The sequence below is a fragment of the Empidonax traillii genome, unplaced genomic scaffold (genome assembly GCF_003031625.1).
Source record: "Empidonax traillii isolate 1590-97213 ecotype Southwest subspecies unplaced genomic scaffold, ASM303162v1 scaffold406:size580191, whole genome shotgun sequence".
Classification (NCBI taxonomy): Eukaryota; Metazoa; Chordata; class Aves; order Passeriformes; family Tyrannidae; genus Empidonax; species Empidonax traillii.
The window spans coordinates 468,665-488,149 of record NW_020955599.1 but is presented as its reverse complement, the minus strand read 5'-3'; the positions used below and the strand labels follow the sequence as shown (position 1 = coordinate 488,149).

Genomic DNA, 19,485 nt, shown 5'->3' with positions numbered 1-19,485 from the left:
CTTTGCCTCACATAAGGAAATGGAGGTGTCAGAAGTTATTAGTGGAAGCTTCATAACCCCAGAGCAACTGGTGTCCCATTTAAAATGCCCCAGTGGAGCAGCTCATGGTCACTTCACATCTTCAGGGTCCCTGGCTCTGGGGGAACATGTCCTTTGTGAGAAAACCCAGCATCAGTTTGCAGAAAACAGATTATTTTTCCAAGGGAAGACATGAAAGTTTATGCAATCTCAAATTCTTTTGAAATCCATGGGACATCCAGAGATGGCATTGGTAAATTGTGCAGCTGGGTGCCAAATCAGTGCAAATCTTAAGGGAAACAACCTGAAAATCTTAGTTGAGGACAGTGTTGATTCTGTGAGCTATTATAGAGACAGGAAGATCATAAAACCATTTTGAGATCATGAAGGAAAAAAAAATGCTTGTGGTGGTTCAGACTTTTGTATTTGTAATTTTTGTGGAATAGTGTTTAAATGTAAACCAAAACTCTGAGTGGTCATCGAAGGCCTTTGAGACGTTTTGGAGATGGCTCCTGGTTTAAGATGGGTCCCTGGAGAGGGCAGTTATTCTACACATTTTCAGACGCTTTAAAGCAACAAAACCTTAACGGGCTTCAGGTTTGCAAAGGGCAAGTTCCACTCCTGACAATTAACATCTGAAGTGAGAGAGATTTGCTTTGGAAACGCGCCCGTGCCAAGGGACGTGTTCAGTGACACCCCCTGAAGGCCCTGGCATCGGAAGGGAACCCCCCCCAGGATTTTCCAGGGGCCCTCCACAGTCTCAAACGAGCTTCACTGACCACGGGGAGATGTGTTGAAGGTCCTGCCGTCCCCAGAGGTGTGTGTCCAGTGGGGTGGGGTGTACCTGTGTGTCTGTGCATGGGCATGTGTGGGCTGAGCTCCTGGGGACTTGTGTGTGTTCTGGTGACACGAGACAGACTCTGTGTTTCCTCCACCTGCAGGGGAACGTGGGCACACGTGCATGCCGTGGTGGGCTGGGGGTGATGAGGTGTCTGAGGGTAAAAGTGCTGCCAGGGGCCAACTGAGGGCAGATGTCCTGTTTTGAGAGCTTGTCGGTCCGTCTCCTTCATCTCCCCCCTTGCATTCAACTGTGACTTCCCTTAATATCCCCCCTGAGTGCCAAGATGTCTCTTGAGTGTTGTTCTGCTTTAAAATGAAATTTCTGCACGCGCAGCAGGAGCTTGATCAAACTCTACCACAGAGGCAACTGGAGGATCATAGAAGGGTATGTACAGCAGTCGAGCACGTTCAGAACTAACCCTCAACCTTTTCCTCTTAAACAGTGGAGCCTATGTCATGTAAGAAACTTGTGTGTTAACTGCTCTTGGAAAAGCTAAAATGGTGAGCCGTGTGTATGAGGGGGTGCTGTAATACAGCCCCTTGGCAAGTGCTTGGCAGCTCCACTTAAACCTCAGATCCATTCACACTGCCAAAACTCTCCCCTTTGGTGGTGATCACTCAGTTATGAGTTGACATTAATCAGTGCTCGCGTGGTTGGCTGCTTTGGCCACAGCACCCCTTCAGAACCCATGCTGCAAAATCAGTATCATTAATGCATTTCTCCATTTCTTCTGCTCTTGTAGCTGGGAACAGAACAGCAGCAACAACTTATAACTGCTTCACTTTTAAATGTTATACAAGATTCTCTGTTTTAAAGATGGCAACAGGTTTCTGATCTCTCTTAGAGTTGTGTGTTGCATCTGCATTACTGATACATGCACAATAATGTTTGTATATGACTTAGTTTACCTGATAGTGAACATGGATGAAACTGGATGTTGTTGGGTTTTTTTTTCTAGGTTCCATATTTGATTTTTCTGATTATTGCCAAACATCTGATATTTGTTTGCACATTGCCCGCATCAAAGTGGTGCACAGCACTAACAGGATGGTTAAAGAACTGTTCTGGAGCCAAGCATTGCAGCTGAATTAATTGGAACGTTTCTTAAATGCCACTGATTTTTTTTTTTCTTCTCTCCACTTCGATCACATACTGATATTTCATTAGCTAACAGGGTGGGTTTGTAGGAAGCCAAACTTTTCTTCCCAGTTAGAATTTGAGATGCTGGTGGCTGTGTATTGCCAGCCCTCCAAACCCATGGATGAGCACGTTCTTAGACTAGAAACAACTGCTTGACATGTATTCCTACCTGTATTTTCTGGTGATTTGTCTTGTTTTGGATACGTAACTCCTACAGACACCAGAGGTCAGGTGTCTCCACTCACCCCAACTATTCTGACCATGGAAGTCACCTTCTGTTCCACAATGGGCCAGAAGGAAAATCTGGACACAAGTCCAGGAGCTTCAGTTACCCCCCTGAATCCAGGAGGAGGTGGAGTTCAGTGAGCAGCCGTTCTTGCGGATGGATGCGTGTTGTCTTTGTAGTAAGTAGCAAAAATGACTGGTTTAAATGCCAGTTGATATGATGACTGACAATTAGTTCAACAGCAGAGGGAAAAGGTAATGTGAGGAGCTCCCTTGTAACTTCATTTTGTCGTAGGGCTCATATTGGTATCAAGTTTCCTTTCTAATCGGGGCATGTGAAGAGGGAAGGTGTAGTTCAGGGGGTTTTTTTTGTCTGGCTTGGCCTTGTTCTGTCATGTTGCCTTCCTTACCTGCCAGACTGGGAGCAGGGGGATGGATGAAGCTCCACATCGTGTACCCAACGCTCGAATGTCGCTGTCAGTCACAGGAGCTCCTCGGGGTAGGAATTTGCTGGAGCTCCTGAGCTGTCTCTTGCCTCTCCTACGTGTTCACTCTTTGGCCCGAGCGGTGATGGGAAGCGTATGCCCCTTGGAAGGGTGCTCATCTCCTTCTACTGTTGCTTCCACAGGAATTTTCCTTTTTTTTTTTTTTTTCCTAGTTTTTTGGGACTTTTGGAAGCAGCTGATTGGAATGCTCTCCTCGTGTTTATTTTACAACCTGTCTCCCTGGCACTTGCTCCCTCCCCATCTGATCCCATAAAATGCAGCTCCCGTGCTGCAGCTTTCACACTAATAAGGAACAGTTTTTAAGCTGCTGAGTTGTGGTGACAAGGAGCAGGTGGTGGGAGCCCTACCCTGCAGGAAGGGCAGTGATCCCCTCACCAGCTCCAGGCTTCTCCCTTTGGAAGCAATACCTGAAATTTGGTCAAGAGCCTAATTTCCAGACAGGTTTTGGTCTATTTTTTTATTTTGGAGGTTTAAGGATTTCTGGAAGTTAGCTTTGGGAGTGCCAACTTTGCATCAAAGCAGCATGACTGCAGCAGTGCTGGAGTTCTGCACGAGCCCATTAATGCACATTTATGTTGCTCCATTTACTTATTTGTGTTTCAAAGGCCTCTTGTGAAAGTTTAAAAAGTAAGACTTCATTTTTTATGTCAGCTAATATATTAAATGACATCTTGACTCTACAGTCAGACAGCTAATTTCATTTGAAATACAGCTGAAAATCGGTGACGAGCGTGTGTTTTGTGAGTGGAGATAAAGATAAGATGCTTCAGTTCATCCTGACGTATTTTTAATATGAAATTATTCTTGGCTAGATTTTTTTTTTTAATTATTATTTATATCTTGAATCCCCAGAAAAGCCCCTCCCTCCCGTCTCAAGCACTGTCCAGGGTGGTGCTGCCATCAGCAGTAGCTCCTGGTTATAATAATCTCCAGTTTTCCTTTGTGCATAAAGACCTTGTGAAAACCCGTTAATCCTGGCGCGGTGTTCATGTGCTGCTCGTTGCTTTGTCCAGCTCTCGGAATTCCCGGAGCTCCTGGAAGGGCTGGAGTGGGAGCAGTTGTTTGCCCCGGCTGGGAGGTGGTTTGCTCCGGGCTGACGCAGCGGCTCGTGCTGGGGGGACATTCCAGGCGCTCCCGGGATTTTGGGGTTATCTGAGGACCGGTGCCCCGTGGAGCCCAGGGCTCATGTGCTTGGATGCTGACTGCTGGCGTGAGCGGCTGGGGCAGCTGCCAGCGGGGAACAAAGGGCTGGGATTCAGCGGGATCGCTCGGGTTTCCGCTCGGCAGCTGCTGGATCCCGTCAGCTGCTGATGGAGGGAGAAAGGAGCACATCCCTGTAAAGCTGGTGAAACGGCCAAATGGGATAGGTGTGGGAAGATGGGATTGCTCCTCGCAGCATCATTTCTGATGTTCCTCTTGTGCTAATCCACCTCGTAATTTTGAGTTGGTGCTGTACAGATGCAACTTTTTTACATTTAAGACTAAGACAGTAGAACTTAATTTAAAAAAAAAAACAAACAAAAAAAAACAAACAAACCTCTTTGAGAACAAAATCTGTCGAGAGAACTCTACACAAAACCTGACCTGCCACTGTTTCTGTGCTGGGAACCCATAATCTCCCTTGAGCCCCCTGAGACCCCCCCGGTGTCCCAGCCTGCCCGAGCACAGCGGGAGTTACTCGGTGGGTTTTTCCAAATCTCCAGAGTTTTGTCCCCCCCCACCCCTCACCACAGGAAGGCAAACGGTAACAGCAGTGCCCGTGCCCACCAGCACCAGCGGTGTGTGTGTGTGTCCCCCAGGCTCACATCCTGATTTCCTTCTGCTCTTCCCTCCAGGGCGAGGCGCTCCGGCAGGTGCTGGTGAACCGTTACTATGGCAACGTGCGGCCTGCGGGGCGGCGGGAGAGCCTGACCACCTTCGGCAACGGGCCCCTGTCCGCGGGCGGCGCCGGCAAGGCCGGGCCTGGAGGTAGGACCTGCTCCTGCCCCTCCCGGGACCCCTGCTCTGCCCTGCCCCGCCAGCTGTGCCCGTGTGTGCCCCACAGACTGGCACCTCACGTGTGAAACTGGGAATTTTTCCCCTCGCTGAACGCGGCTGCGAACTCCCGATACCGAGGGAGCTGTCCGCACGGATGGCTGCCTTTGAGGCAGCGAAATGAAGCAGACAGAGCTTTTTAGGCTTTTCCAGAGACTGCCTTGGTTTGGCTTAAAGTTCGTGATGTTGCTTTGAATAAATGGGCTTATAAATCCTGATCAATTTAATTAATATATGAGAAATGTGCTTATAAGGATGTCAGATTATTAACCATATCTGGAACAAAACCATTTCATGGTATTGCGGAGAGACTGGGGGTTAGGATGAGGGAAAATTCCGTTTGAAGTCAGCTATAAAGTGCAGTTTATTTAATTTGAGACCATTGCCAAAAGAATCAACAGTCATAGAATCCCAGACTGGTCGGGGATGGAAGGGGCCTTAAAGCCCATCTTGTTCCAACCCCCTTCCACTAGCCCAGGTTGCTCCAAACCGGGTCCAGCCTGGCCTTGAGCAGAGGTGCCATCACCACGGGGTCGATCTCAGCCGTTTCTCACGATCACCTTTACAGGAGGAAGCTCCGGATCGAGTTCAATGAGCCGAGGGGAGATGAGTTTGGCAGATGTCCAGTGCCATCTGGATAAGGAAGGTGCATCCAATCTGGTCATAGATCTCATCATGAATGCCACCAGCGACAGAGTCTTCCACGAGAGCATCCTGTTAGCCATTGCCTTGCTGGAAGGTGGGAACACCACGATACAGGTAGGGAAATGGAAAACTTCTTCTCGTGACTGAACCGTGTCGGGAAGGGAAGTGTTTTTATGGAATCCAGGAAACTTGAGGAGTTTAAGGAGATGGGAAGGGAAATGACTAAACGATCTTTGACCTGTAATTTTGGGAAACATTAGTGTCTACCATGCAAAAGTGAACTTATTAAATGTTTGCACGGGGCATTGGGTAACCGAGGAGTTTCCCAGGGCAGTATAGAGGAATGTCTAATAAAACAGCTTTGTAGGTAAATTACTGACTGCTCTTACAAATAAGTTCAAGCCACTGCAATGTGCTCAGACTTTTACAACAAGCTGTTGGGTTTCACACTGGAGTTTGAAATAAGTGTATGGTAAACTCCAGACTGCCACTGTTCTCCTGAAATCTTACTGTTCTTCATTTCTGTGTTTTCAATAAGGATTTGATTTCCCTAAATGAAAATTGTGCCTGGTGTGGATTGTAATGATGACACACCAACAAACTTGTACAGTATTCTTTCAAACAGAAAGTAAAACCTTATTGCAGAAAAACATGCCTATAAAGATGATTGTAGATGTGATATCTTACTCTTTTGGCTCTGCATGTGCTGTGTTTGCAGACTGTCTGTGGGGCTGAATCCTGACTGGTTTTGATTAATCATTGAGGTTAAAACACACACTAGATCCCTACAGCAGCACCTCTTGTGTCCATGCAGACTTCCCTTGAGAGGACGGGGAGTGTCTTTGGGCTCCTTTGCTTGTCTCTGTGATCAGTACCCCCTTTTTTTCCCCTGTGTCTATGCTCTGAAGTGAAGCTTCTTTGTAAAAGACAAAGTGGGAATTGAGTGTTGAAAATCCTACGTCCCCTTAAACTGCAAGGACAGGATTAACATTCCTTGGGGACAGTCACTCCTTTAAATTCCCTGCTCTTCTCTAATGTAAAGGAAGCTGAGCTTTCATATTCCCAGCTCCCAGAGAGCCTCAGGTAACCTCACACTGACAATGCTGGAAGGAAAAACAAACTGCACCAGCCTGACGTGGTGAGATGCTTTGCTTGCGCTGGAGCCCAGGACGGATGGACTGAGCTCAGTCACCTCCCGCTGTGCACGGGCTCCTGTTGGGAGCAGATTCCTTGGCTCGCCCGGTTAGAACAAACAGGGAAACCAACCTGCAGCCCGTGTCCAAAGACACCTTTTCCAGCAGGAAGGGAGATGGTTTGGTTTGCATTTGCTGTCTGTAGCTGGGAGGCTGTACAGTAAGCCTGTGGTCAGGAAGGAGCCGTTGGCATGGGGTGCTCGGAACGGCGTGTGACGCCTCCGCACCGCACGCTCCTGCCAGGCTCTGCTGCTCTCCAGCCTTTACACAGACATGGTGCTTCCCCAAACCAGAGCAGCTATTTTCCATGCTTTCCCACTCAGGAATAAGTGCTTGGCAGGTGTCTCCAGGACGTGCTCTGGGCAGCCAGCACTCACTCGGTGTGTGTACGTGCTCCAGCGTGGCGGGACGGGCTGGGAGGGGGCTCTGGTGTAGTGTGGGCTGCTTTTAAGTACAAAATGTTTTAGGAACCAAATGACTCGTGGTGCCTACAGCTAATGCTGGGAGCTCTGAGGGCTCGGACACACCCAGGAGCTCTTACTCATGCATGCAAAGCACACATGAGGTGTTATTGAAAATATCCCGTGAAGTGGTTGAGATGCAGATATTCTGTGCTGGAGCGTTCCACGGGCTTGACAGCAAAGGGCAAAAAAGAAGGTTTATCAGTGCTCAGACATGTTCCCTGGCATCCCTCTGCATTGGTATAACTCCTGGTGGTGGGGAGAGTGATTTCTGGTGCCTTGCAGTGGCTTCAGCGCAGTCAAGGCCTGTGGGGATGATGGCAGTGGAAGTTGGGAACAGCCTGTACTCAGCACTCTGATCTCTCAGTAGGGTTTTAGTCATGAGAGCCAAGTGAGTAGAACTTCAATGGGAAAAACACCAACCACAAAGCTTAACTTCTGGGAGAACAGCTGAGAATCAAAGAAAAGGTGGAGGCTGGCTCTTTAGTAAAATCACCCGTTTGGGTCTGTATCTCCCGAGTAATTGCTGAGTGGTGTGATGGCCAAGTCAAACTGGTATCCTGAGACGGTGAACTCAGGTCATCCAGCTTTGCTGTGTCCACGTGGGAAGAGTGGCTGATGTGCTCCGAATGCAGAGGGCTCTGTGCAGCCCAGCTCTCGGGAGAGCTCTCTGGGTACTTGCTAGACTGCAAAGCTGATGGGTTTTAAACAGCAGCCTTTGGCTACAGCACAGTAGAGACCTACTGAGGGCAGCAAAGGGATGGTCTCCCACTTAGTGGGATTTCATTTTTACAAAATACACTGCAACGTCTGCCTGCTTATGGAAACAAGGTGCAATTACGAAAATGAACCCAGTACTTTGTGTCTTCTATCCTGATCTTCCTCTGATCTGTGCTCTTTTGGTAAGTTCTGCAGAGTAGGTAGGTAGGGCTTGGCAGTCTCTGCAGCCTGCAGAGTGGATTTGCTGAAGTTCTTCGGCAGTTTCCAGTAACTGCCAGTGGAAGTCATCTTCAGTCTTTGGACTAATAACTGTGTTCGTTTTGCATCACATCCATTTGTCATTGTGAAAGTTGACCTAGCCAAGCCAGCCAGCTTTGCCTTTGAGGTCTGACACAGTTTATCTTCATTTCACAATTTTTTTTTTCCTATTATTAGCAGCTTTTGATTTATAGTATTCTGAACAAGTTCATTCTGTGCTCAGTTTGAATAATTCTTAATGAACTTATTTACTCCTATCTACAGGCCTTTGAAAATGGGAAGCTGGTGGGATAGGGACAGGTTATGTAAAAAAGGCTTTTTGGCAGCAAAGCCAGAAATGTGTCACCCCTGCACGGCGTTTTCTTAACTCCAAGTTTTCACACGGGAAATTAATTCGGCCTGAAGTGAAGCAGAAGGTTTGTACCAACACACAGGAACTTGCACATGATGATTGTAATATGGTTAATAATGGGAGTTCCCGGGTAACTCCCATGAGCTTCAGTGGGAGAACAGATCCCCATGATGTTGGGAAGGGATAACTGGAATAGGTGTTGCTGTTTCATTAGGTACAGGCAGGGCCAATATTAAGGGTAGGCAAAGTAGGTGGTTGCCAACTCTTGCAGGAAAGCAAATCTAGAGGTGTTCCTTATTCTAATTGGCAGGAGGGATTTTTATTGTATTGTTAAGAAGATTAATGTGGGGGAGAAGCAGGACAAGGAAAAAATACTCCTGGTTTCCCTTAGGAAGGAGGCTGAGCTGGTTTGTGGCACAGGGAATCCCACGCCACTCTGTGTTCTGCTGGAGGGGGGAACGTGGCAAGTGAGCTCTTCTGGGAAGGTCTTTGCCCACTTATGGCTCTCTGGGTGGAAACTTTCTGGGTTTTAGTTTTTGGAATTCACTTTAAAACCCTGTCAGGTTCTTTGGTAGCAGGGCTGGTGGTGGCATTGTCGTGGCTGTGTCCGGTGAGCTGGTGGCTCAGCGGGAGCCCTGGATCTCAGCGGGAAGCCTGCCCTCATTTACACGCACACAGAGGCGGAGGTGGAACCTCGGGGTCAGCACCAGCCAACAAATTAACCTGACAAACAGTGCAGCTCACTGAACTGCAAATTACATCAACCCCTTCATTAATTTATATAACCCTCAGCATCCACCTCGGGAGCGCTGCAGTCAGCGGTTCTGCTCGGAGCAGCCCTGGGAGGATGCCCCACGCTCTCCTCCGAGGGGTGAGCATGCCCTGCATCCAGGGAGACACCTGTCCTTGCAGTGCTGGTTTGGATTCCCTGTGCCAGAGCTGGCACAGCAGCTTGTGGAACACGGAACTGCCTCCCCCTTGGGAAGGGATAAAATCGGTCCATTCCCTGCACACACGGCAGCACAGAGAGCTCTGCTCTGCTAAAGCAGCCTCGGCAAGTGACTGACAGCGGGGGAAATTGCTGAGGACTTGTCCTGTAACGCTCGTCTCTCATCTGCTAAATAAAAATGCCATGTGCCGTTACTCTGCCTCACCTCCGCGGAGTTTCGGGTTTCCTCGGTCGGTGCAAGTTAATGGCAAGTGGAGTCCCTTACGTAACACCTCTCCATGGAGACCCTGCTCCTTTAATTAGGGATCTTCTCCAAAGTCAGCCTGCGTGACAAATTACCCACACGCACACGTTGGTATTTTCAGCAGGGGAAGGTAAAACGAGGTTGATGACATTAGTTTTGTTGCAGGCGTTCTATGAGCGCTGCCCCAAAGTGGCACGTCTGACACTTTGAGGGGCAGTGGTGCCTTCGTGCCTCTTCTCCATAGCTCTTCCCAAGGTGGGCTGCAGACACAGGGGGTGAGGGGATGGGACTCAGCACCCAAGGGAAAAGGTGATTATTTTTCAGGGAAGAAGTGGGTTTTGCTGCTGAAGCAAGTCGCAGCTTCTGCACGGAGGAGAGTGATGGGGTGTTCTCCACACCCCTCTGTCCCCCAGCAGCTGGGTGTGGGGTGAGCACCACAGACCACCCTGCCTGGAGACAGCACTGAGGAGCTGGTGGTGGTGGGCTGCAGAGCTGTGTCTCCATCACGGCATGGCAACAGTGAATCTGTGTAGCGTGGGGTCGTGGCTTGGAGCTCATCAGTGTGTGAGGCTCCTTTGAGATGTGACTGCGCAAAAAGCCTTGTGGCTTCAGGTTGTTTAAACTTCCAGAGAGCTCTTTGGTTCAGCCTGCACTGAGGAGCTGAGTGGTTTGTGTGCCTGACAGGGCTGGGGGCTGTGGCGGTGCTGCCCATTGAACAGGTACCAGTTTGTGTCCTTGAGCTCACCGTGGTGTTGGCTGTGAAATACCAGCACAAAAATGTCCTATTTGGTTTCCCAGACACTTGGTTTCTTTTTCTCTGTGGCTGCAATTGCCTTGCAAAATGGGGGTAAAGCTTTGCAAAACGTCACAGGAGTATTAGGGAGATGAAATATAGGTTTAGGGACACAATGGTGCCTTAGCCTTTGTGGCTTGGACCTCTTAAATCAAATTTATTACTTGGAGGATTTGCAGCAGTGACAGATATCAGCGAGCACAGACAGCTGTGTGTGATGGTAAAGGCTTCGGAGGCAAGAATATCTTTGGGTCACTAAACTTTAGTAAATAGCCCTTGAGAACTTCTGGTCATTGATAAAACAAGTCTTTTAAATTTTCTGATTATTTACAGCAAGCAGAATTCTTTGATACAGTTGGTGTTATATCTTCTGTTTTAATTGTACCTGTTTAGGAGACTACTGCCCAACCAGGAAGCTCTTGAGATGTGTTCAGCAATCACCTGTGTCTTTCACCATTTAAATGAGTTTTCCTCATGTTAAAGTACATCATAATTATTTTGACATTCTGAGTATGTATGTACGTTCTGTGCATTTTAATACAGTTAGCAGGGGGAAGTCTCAATCTCCCACAGGTGTTAGATGCCACCAGGTTCAAAACAAAACAAGCCTCACTAATAATGCAGTGTGAGGTGCAGAGGTGATTTCATTTCCATTCAGGGCAGTGAGATACAAAGGTGAGATTGAGTACAGGATGGAAGAGGTGAGATGATACCACCTCATCTTTCCACTTGAGCTACAGATGATGCTGCTGCTTTCTGAAGTATATTTGGGCTATCAGGATTCCTGTAGCAGAGCATCTTCCAATCTTTTTACCCAAAGGGAGGTTTTATGCTTGGATTTTGAGGTGCCCATCTGTGTGACTGAGCAGTGTAGGTGAGAAAAAGGCGAGGTGCTACCTCAGGGTTCAGCTGTGTCTTGCTCTCCCGTCTTGGTGGCCTTGTGTTGTTCATGGTTGTTGGTACCACCTCCTGTGTGTCAGTCCTCTCAGCACTCCACCGTGATCCTGGTCCTGCGAGCAGCAGCGACACAAATCACTCCTTCTCCCTATTCTTCTCTATGGCATCCAGGTCCAACCTAAACTTTTAAGATGATCCCTAGCAGGATTAAAGTCCTCCCCGAGCAGGCAGAGGCAAAGCTATTCAGCAAAACAAGGTCATGCTGCCTTTTTTTTTTTTTGGTAAGCACAGGAATCAACAAAGCGCTGTTATATAACTTCTATTTATATCCCACTTGCTCACTAGCTGCAGGCACACAAGAGTAGCTGAGAAGGGAATTTAATGAGCTCTCAGGGCTTGCTCACCTTCCAGAGCGGGTTGGAGCCAGCTTGTTTTTGAAGTGCGTCAGCAAATGAAACTGGTGGTGGGTGGGTGGTTTGGGTAGGTGGACTGACTTGTTGCTATGGTTTTCTTTAATTCCTCTGTCTCTCAACAAGATCTTACACTTTTTTTTTTTCTTTTGAGGAGTCTGCAGACTTCCCTGTTTCTCACACCTACACAGCGCTCGCCGGTCGGTGGGGAAGTGGGATCGGCGCTCCTGCCCCGCAGATGTGCCGAGTGACCCGGTGGAGCTGTTCCCACTGGGGGCAGAGGAACCCAAATCAGGCTCCCTGCTGACAGCAGGGCAGGCCCTGAGGCTCCCACGCTCCGAGGCCATCTGTGAGCACAAACCCCAAACCCACAGTCACGCTGGTACCTGTGGTTCCCCAGTGGGCCTGCACATCCTGGGAGTCATCCCGTGTCTCCTTGTGCTCCTGGGGGCTCTGCAAGGGCATGAGGGAACCCTATCTCTGGGAGGCTTTTCTTGCTTTCCTCCGTGAAATGACTTCAAATTGCATCAAGAGTTTGGGTGTTGCAGTAGGAGAACATGTAGGATATAAAGCTCTTCCTGCTCTAGTCCTGCTGCTGCTGCTGCATTTGAAGCTGGTGGGGACAGACGAGCGTTTCCACAGGTCAGGTTTTGTACACTCATAACCAAAAAACACACCCCATAAGGTTCTGCCCCCCAGAACCTCCAGAGCCATGCAGGATGGTGTGTGGATGCCCGTGGCAGAGAGAGTTTTGTCTTATTTGTGGAAAACAGAGCTGGGAAGTCCTCCTTCTGCTTTCAGGACAAAGTTTATTTTACAGTTTGCAAAAAAACCCAGGCAATTGAGGTGTTCTGGCAGATTTTCCTTATGGGTTTATTTCAAACTGTGAAGTATGTTCAGCGTGAAATATTTCAGCTGCAGTTTCCTTAAGCTATGCAAGACTAATGATATCCATCACTCACACCCAAAGTGATGGATCTTCAGCGAGCCAGGACGTATGAGAGATTTCAAGAGAGAGGGATTAGTGATATTTTAAACAAATAAATGAGGAGGGAGAGACAGCAAAGTTAGGTTGGAATTTTCTGCAGTGGAAGCCCTCGCAATATGTTTAAGCAGAATGTAGAGGGTTGGCATTTGTGCTTAATTCAGTGCTTGTGTTAGTGCAGTTCCCCTTAAAATGTGGCTTTTTTGAAGTAGTCCAGCTCTAAGAACTAGTCTGGGGGTGGCAAACCCTTCCTGCAGAGATGAAGTAGCACACAAGTTTTGCATTAGTTGGTTCTGGCAGCCTGGCTGGATAACCCGAGCGAGCTGAGGTCCCTGTAAGAATTTCTCTCTAACATTGGAATAAAATGTCCTGAGTTGAAGCCAGATCACTGATCCTTCTGCTCTCTCTGGAGGGACTTTCCTCTCTGAAATCTCCCTGGCTCGCCAAGCTCACGGGGTATTTTCTGCTCACTGGCATTAGGGAGATGGGCAAGGAGATGACAACAGTCTGCTTTAATTGGCGAGCTGTTCGCTGGGGCTTTGCTTTTCCTTATTCCTTGGTAATCAAATACTTCTTTTCCTGGGGAATTCTTCGGCATCTGTTGGATGGTCTGGAGCAGGGCTTAGTGCTGTGGTGTGGTGAAACAGCTTTGGGAGGGTGTGGTCCCAAAAGCGTTCTCCGTGTGGGATCGGCAGCCAAGGGCTCGCCTGGAGTCAGGCCACCCCTCCTTGGGAGGAAACACGGCTGGGCAGATGCTGCTGCTTAAACCCAGTGCTTGCTGATAGGTTTGGGTTCTGCTTCTCACATGATCCTTCCGACAGGCCAGCTCGGAATTAGTCTGGGGCAGAAAGTCAAGCTGTTCCACACAAAATAATCCAACAATTACTCTTTCTCTTGGCTGGCCAAACGGCAGTGACGTCGGGGCAGACCCAGGTAACAGCACAGGGAAAGGTGTTCCCAGTAAAGGTGCCACAGCACACAGGCCAAACTGGGCCAGGCTTTCAGGGGCAGGAGCTGGCAGTAAGCTGCCTTCAGCTGGTTCCTGGTTTTTTTCCCATTGAATAATCCTACACTGGGCACAAACTCGCTCATCATTAAATTTATTGTGGATTAGTTACATTTATAGTGGATTATTCACCTGAGTCTGGACTCTGTGCACCTTACACAAAGGTACCAGGCTGCCGGGGTTTATGGCTTTGTTCTCCTAAGGACAGATGTCAGTTCTGCTGGTTAAAATCCTTTTTTTTGCCAATTGCTGGTACAGGAGTCACAGTAAGGAGCATTTGTCGCTGCCCTTAGTTATCCTGCCTCTGTAATCCTGCTCCCCTGGACTGCTGGGGAGTGAGCTGAGCTTCTCTTTCACTCATCACTGGAAATTATGTGTATTACATATGTCAAAGGTCTTGGAATGAAATGCTAATGCTAGGAAATGTGCCAGTTCTTTGCTGATTTATTTTTTTTTAAATGTGCTTCTGCAATCCAGCTTGTTAATGATCTGCAATATTTGAGAACATGCCAAAAAATAACCACCACAGAAAACGATATTAAAGCTGAAATGAAAAGCCAGCAAGCAAAAATAGTGTTTTCAGTTTAGCAAGAAACGTTAGGTAAACATTTCACTGAGTATGTAAATAGTCAGAAGGGGATTGGAGACCAAGTTCCTGGGAATAACTACAGAAGAGGCACAAAAAATACCAGTGACTGGAAGTTAGTGACATAAAAAGGAGCTTAATAACACGTCTCTAACAGTTATTTACCACTGGAGTAGCCTATAGCCAGACATGGTTTATCAAGACAGATCGGATGTTTTTCTCAAAAAAACACCTGACTTAAACACGACTTTGGCTGAGTTGATGAGGGAGAGTGAGGGGCTGCTGCTGCTCCAGGGTGGGCCAGGCTGTAGCTGGTCAGTTGTGCTGCAGTTTAAACTTGGCCTTTGGTTCATTTTAGATCACTCTGGATGTCAGGAGGAGGAATGGTGTGCCTGGCTTTGCAGACACGTGCTGCTCCGTCCAGCCTGGCCTTGGACACTCCCAGGGATGGGGCAGCCACAGCTTCTCTGGGCACCCTGTGCCAGGGCCTGCCCACCTCTCTGGGAAGGATTCCTTCCCAATATCCCATCTATCCGTGCCCTCTGGCCGTGGGAAGCCATTCCCCTTGTCCCCATGTCACAAATCCGTCTCCAGCTTTCGCTGCCGGTGTCTGAGGTGTGAGATGGAGCTTTTATCTCCACTGACCTTTCAGGCAGCTTCTCCTCTGGTACCTCGTTCTGGGCCAGCCAGACACAGCCCCGTGGGGGTGTTATGGGTCACAGTTCCCTGCCCTGCAGGAGGCCTTTAGGAGATCCCAAGCCCCAGCCTGGTGGTGACTGAGTGCTCAGGGCTGGCTGATGTCAGGGGTGTGTTGGAAGCTCCGTTCTTCAAACACACGTACGAGTGTGGAGGTTGGCTGTTCCTCCACACTTGCTCTTTCAGCAGCCTTGCTGTGGTTACAGGGTGTCTGTGTGCAAGCAGGACCCCAGCAGACGGTGCTCTAAAATGGCCACTCCGTTTCCATTTTAAAAAGGGAGACTTTTCCACTTTTTGCTTTGAGGCTATATCTGTAAATAAAATTTTAGGATTTCTGTCATAATTATCACCACCCATTACCTGCTCAAGCGCAACTTGCAAGATCACACCTCTTAAAATACAGTATCTTTGATAGCTGGCATGTGGTTGATTCATATGTGTGAAGGTGTTAGGCATCCTGACCTACACTGAAACAATCATTGTGTGACACCCCTTGAGCGTATGCACAGCATGCACCAAAAGCTTTACTGCAAATGCTCCTTTCATTCGGGTTTTTTCTCTGAAGCGCCGTGGAATGTCAGTCAAGAAGCTTGAAAGGATGACAGAAATCAAGTCTGTCGGTAATAATTACTCTCATACAAGGTATTTCCTTAGTGTGGTTCATTAAAAAAGGGTTTTTTCTTCACCACAGCTTCATCATCATCATCTGGGAATGTGCAGGCAGGTGACAGCAGGTGATCCCCAGCACAGTCTAACAAGTAAATAATGGGATGTTTTAGAAAGTGGTTGCCCTTTCTAGAGCCCATGGTCTGTGCTGGTCTATCTCTAAAGTATTATTATTATATTTAATACTGGTAGAGTAAAATTTCTAAGATGGACTTTAGATGCAAAGTCTTCCTCTGTCTGTCCTCGTAGCCACCAAGTAACAGACTTAGTTTAGGCTTGACTGCCTAAAGAGCCCAGTTATTTGGGGGTTTGGTTACTGGGCAGCAGCTCAGGGAAACCAGTTAATGCATCTCTTGGTTCTTATTGTAGTTTGACAGTCTTCTGTCCATTGGGACTGGTCAGGTCTGAAAGCCAGTTTAGAATGAAAAATAAAAAATAGGGGTAAGTGGGCTTATTCAGGCCAAAGATGTTTTTATTTGGGTGTATTTTATAGGATCATAGAATCCCAGATTGGTTGGGGTTGGAAGAGATCCCAAAGTTAATCCAGTTCCACCAGGGACACCTTCCACTAGCCCAGGCTGCTCCAGGCTGGCCTTGGACATTTCCAGGGATCCAGGGGCAGCCACGGCTTCTCTGGGCAACCTGTGCCCACCCTCGTAGGGAGGAATTCCTTCAAGATATCTAATCTAGTTTGACCTTTTAGTTTAAAATCACGAGCAAACACGAAGAGAAAACATGAACATTTTTGATATGAAGTCTGGGATCAGAGAATAGTTGTACAAATGCTACTAAAGGGATTGGGCACCCAGATCATCTTCTGGCATGTCACAGCCCAGCACTGTTTGGGCCATGGGCACGTCCTGCAGGGCTCTGGGAGCTCTGTTGTACTGGGCTCTTTGAACAGGTGTCAGGAGGGGGGCACTGGTGTGACTGGGTTTAGTGGATGTGGGAGGCCTGTGCTGGGTTCTGCTCCTTCCCCTCCTCTGGGGTCATCACCAGAAGTGAGAACAATCAGTTGTTCACCTGAGCTGTTCTGGGCAGGTGGGAGGTGTCACAGTGGTGGGAGGGATGTTGTGAATATTGACCAGGTTCTTTATAAATAGCCCCGCTCCTCCCCCCCTGCAGTCAGAGACACAGCTCGGAGCGTTCAAAGTCACTCGGTGCGTTCCGACGCAGCTGCTTGGAGTGATCAAAGGCAGCCCCAGCCCCGGCCTCGTGTGCTCCGCTCCGAGCAGAGCGGGCAGGAGATGCTGCTATTCCCATTTTAATTTGTTTTCTCAATAAATCAGGCTTCATTCCTATTCATCATGTAAAGCTGTTGGATGGCGAGCCGCTGTAGAATGCTAACTAATTTCATAATGCTCTGCATAAGGTGACCCACTTACAAGTTCATCCTTCAGTCGTGTTTAAGCTCTGGTCCTGATTTATGTAACAGCATATTGGTTTCATCAAGAGTTGTCTGATCACTCACTGTGTTGGCTCCTGCTTGACCTGTACATGATTTGTATTCCCCTCAATTTTAGGAAGAACTTTCTGTCTCCGTGCACATATGGGCACAAGAAGAGTAATAAACCTTCTTAAAAGTAGTCAGTGCTTGGAGTGTTTCTGTCACTTATGATATATTAGAGTGGGAATTAAAAGGAGTTTTAAGAAGTCTGCTGCAGGCAGGGCAGTGGGAGCTCAGCACGAGATGTCCCTCACGCCATCGCCCTGTTTGTACATTTTTGGACTGTGATTAACGTTGGCTGTGCTGTGTTATGACTCACAGTCCCTTGGATTTGAGGGTGGGAAGGCAGGACAGTTCTTTTTCCTCTGTATTTTGCTCATACCCTTTTGTTTCTGAACCGAGAATCAGATTATAGGAAATTCCACCTTCCTTACCTTAATTCACGGTACTTACCTTAATTCCCTTGTTGAGAGAAGTGTGCTGCCCAAATCTATCAGGGCTGGTGTGATTTATTGCCCTCACTTCTCTTTAATAATGTATTTAAAGTTGTTAATAAGGGAGTTAACAAAGCTGAGACACTGGGGCTTCCTTAACAATAAAGTACGAGTTTCCATTGCTCTGGGTTTCAGTTTACTGACAACTAATTAACCTCCAGTTCCTCCAGGATGCCAGTCAGTGCCGAAAGGTGGGATAATCTGGATTCAGCTGCAGATCCTGTTCATTTTCTCTCGTAGCATTCCTTCTTCTGCCGACTGACGGAAGACAAGAAATCTGAGAAGTTCTTTAAGGTTTTTTATGATCGCATGAAAGTGGCACAGCAAGAAATCAAGGCAACTGTCACAGTCAACACCAGTGACTTGGGAAACAAAAAGAAAGATGAAGACTCAGACAGAGATGTACCCAACAGGAAAAGAGGTAATCCCAGTCGTTCCCTTCCTGAAGCGACAAGGGAGTGAAGTGTGTTTTGAACTTGTTTCAGCTGACGCAGTAATGCTCTGATCTCTGATCCCACAGAGCAGAGTTCAGAGATCACTGGTGCTCTGGCTTGGCATTTCAAGAGCTTCATCCCCTCTTCATCCATTTGGGTGGTTGTGCTATTGAAATGATGACAGTGCTTGAGATGAGACTCTGCTGCCTTGTCTCGTGACGAGCCGCCCAAATCTGATCCCTAGTAGCGACCCTGGACTGTGGGGTGTGGTAGTGCCTTCTCTGGCAATACCTGGAGAAATCCTAATTTCCTTCTAAAGCAGGTCCTCTTACTGTAAATTCAGGTAGAGCTAGGCTGTGTGTGCCCCAACCTATTAATACCCAGTTTATAACGTTACTGGGGTTGACACGAGACCCTTGAGCCACACTGACCGTGCTCACCCCAGAGCTGCTGATGAAGAGCCGGCCTGCCTGTGACGCTGTGGTGGCAACGTGTGCGTGGCTGTTGCGGTCCTCTTGACTGGGTTTCCCTGAGGAAGGCCTGTCCCTGTGTGTTGCAGTGAGGGAGCCCATGACGCAGATCACGGAGGAGGTCCGGGATCAGCTGCTGGAGGCGTCCGCGGCCACGCGCAAGGCGTACAACGCGTACCGCAGGGAGGCTGACCCCGAGGAGCACTACTCGCCAGGGGAGGGGGCACAGGCTGCGGCAGACAAGAGCAAGGATGACCTGGAGATGAGTGCCGTCATCTCCATCATGCAGCCCATCCTGCGGTTCCTGCAGCTGCTCTGTGAAAACCACAACCGGGATCTGCAGGTACCACCTGGTGCCTGGGCAGGTGTGCTCAGGTCACATCTTTCTCCCTAATCCTGTGCCTTTTGAAATGAGTGGTGTGACCAACTATTTTCCTTGGCCTTAGGGTTAATCCCAAAAAAAGTATTTATACCTGGCTGGACCGATACAAGGAAGTTCAGTTATCCAGGGCTCACTGGCCTGTGCAATGTCTGTAATTAGGTGATGGGACCAACACTTGTGGTTTGGTTTTTTTAAAGTATGTGCTTGTAACAAGCAGGTCTCCTGCTGTAAAGCTGCTGATCTGCTTTTGAAAGGGGAAGGAAAGAAAAAACAAAGTCTTGTAGGAAAATAAAGCAGCCCTTGAGTATATGCTTCTTTCCAGGGAACAGGTTCTCCTGGGTTTTCATGGGTCTGTTCACATGTCTAGAGTTGGACACATGGGGATGGTGTCAGCAAAGCCTCAGCTGGAGTTGAATCTGCTGAGGGACTTGAAAGGCAATGAGAAGGGTTTCGAGGTTATGTTCATAGCAGGGAGAGAGCATGGATCTGCTGGGAATGGGCAGAGACCCTGGTGATGAAAGACAGGGAGGAGGTCAGGGTGCTCAGTGCCACCTTCATCCTGCTATTTACTGGTAAGACTGGCCTTCAGCAGCCCCACCTGCCCAAGACCAGTGGTGAAGTCTGGAGCAAGGA

The 19,485-nt window shown here is 48.3% G+C and overlaps 1 protein-coding gene across 13 annotated transcripts in view; it reads left to right on the top strand.

Annotated features, from left to right (window-relative positions):
- ITPR1 (inositol 1,4,5-trisphosphate receptor type 1) overlaps nt 1–19,485 on the top strand; it is a 142,505-nt gene that overhangs the window by 84,393 nt on the left and 38,627 nt on the right. For 7 of the 13 annotated variants that reach the window (XM_027893796.1, XM_027893793.1, XM_027893794.1 and 4 more), the window contains 5 exons: nt 1,193–1,243; nt 4,566–4,698; nt 5,333–5,523; nt 17,807–17,987; nt 18,560–18,813. In XM_027893796.1, coding sequence (XP_027749597.1) covers nt 1,193–1,243; nt 4,566–4,698; nt 5,333–5,523; nt 17,807–17,987; nt 18,560–18,813 — 810 coding nt within the window. The remainder of the gene's footprint in view (nt 1–1,192; nt 1,244–4,565; nt 4,699–5,332; nt 5,524–17,806; nt 17,988–18,559; nt 18,814–19,485) is intronic. The other 6 variants (XM_027893801.1, XM_027893800.1, XM_027893792.1 and 3 more) reach the window with 2 other exon arrangements.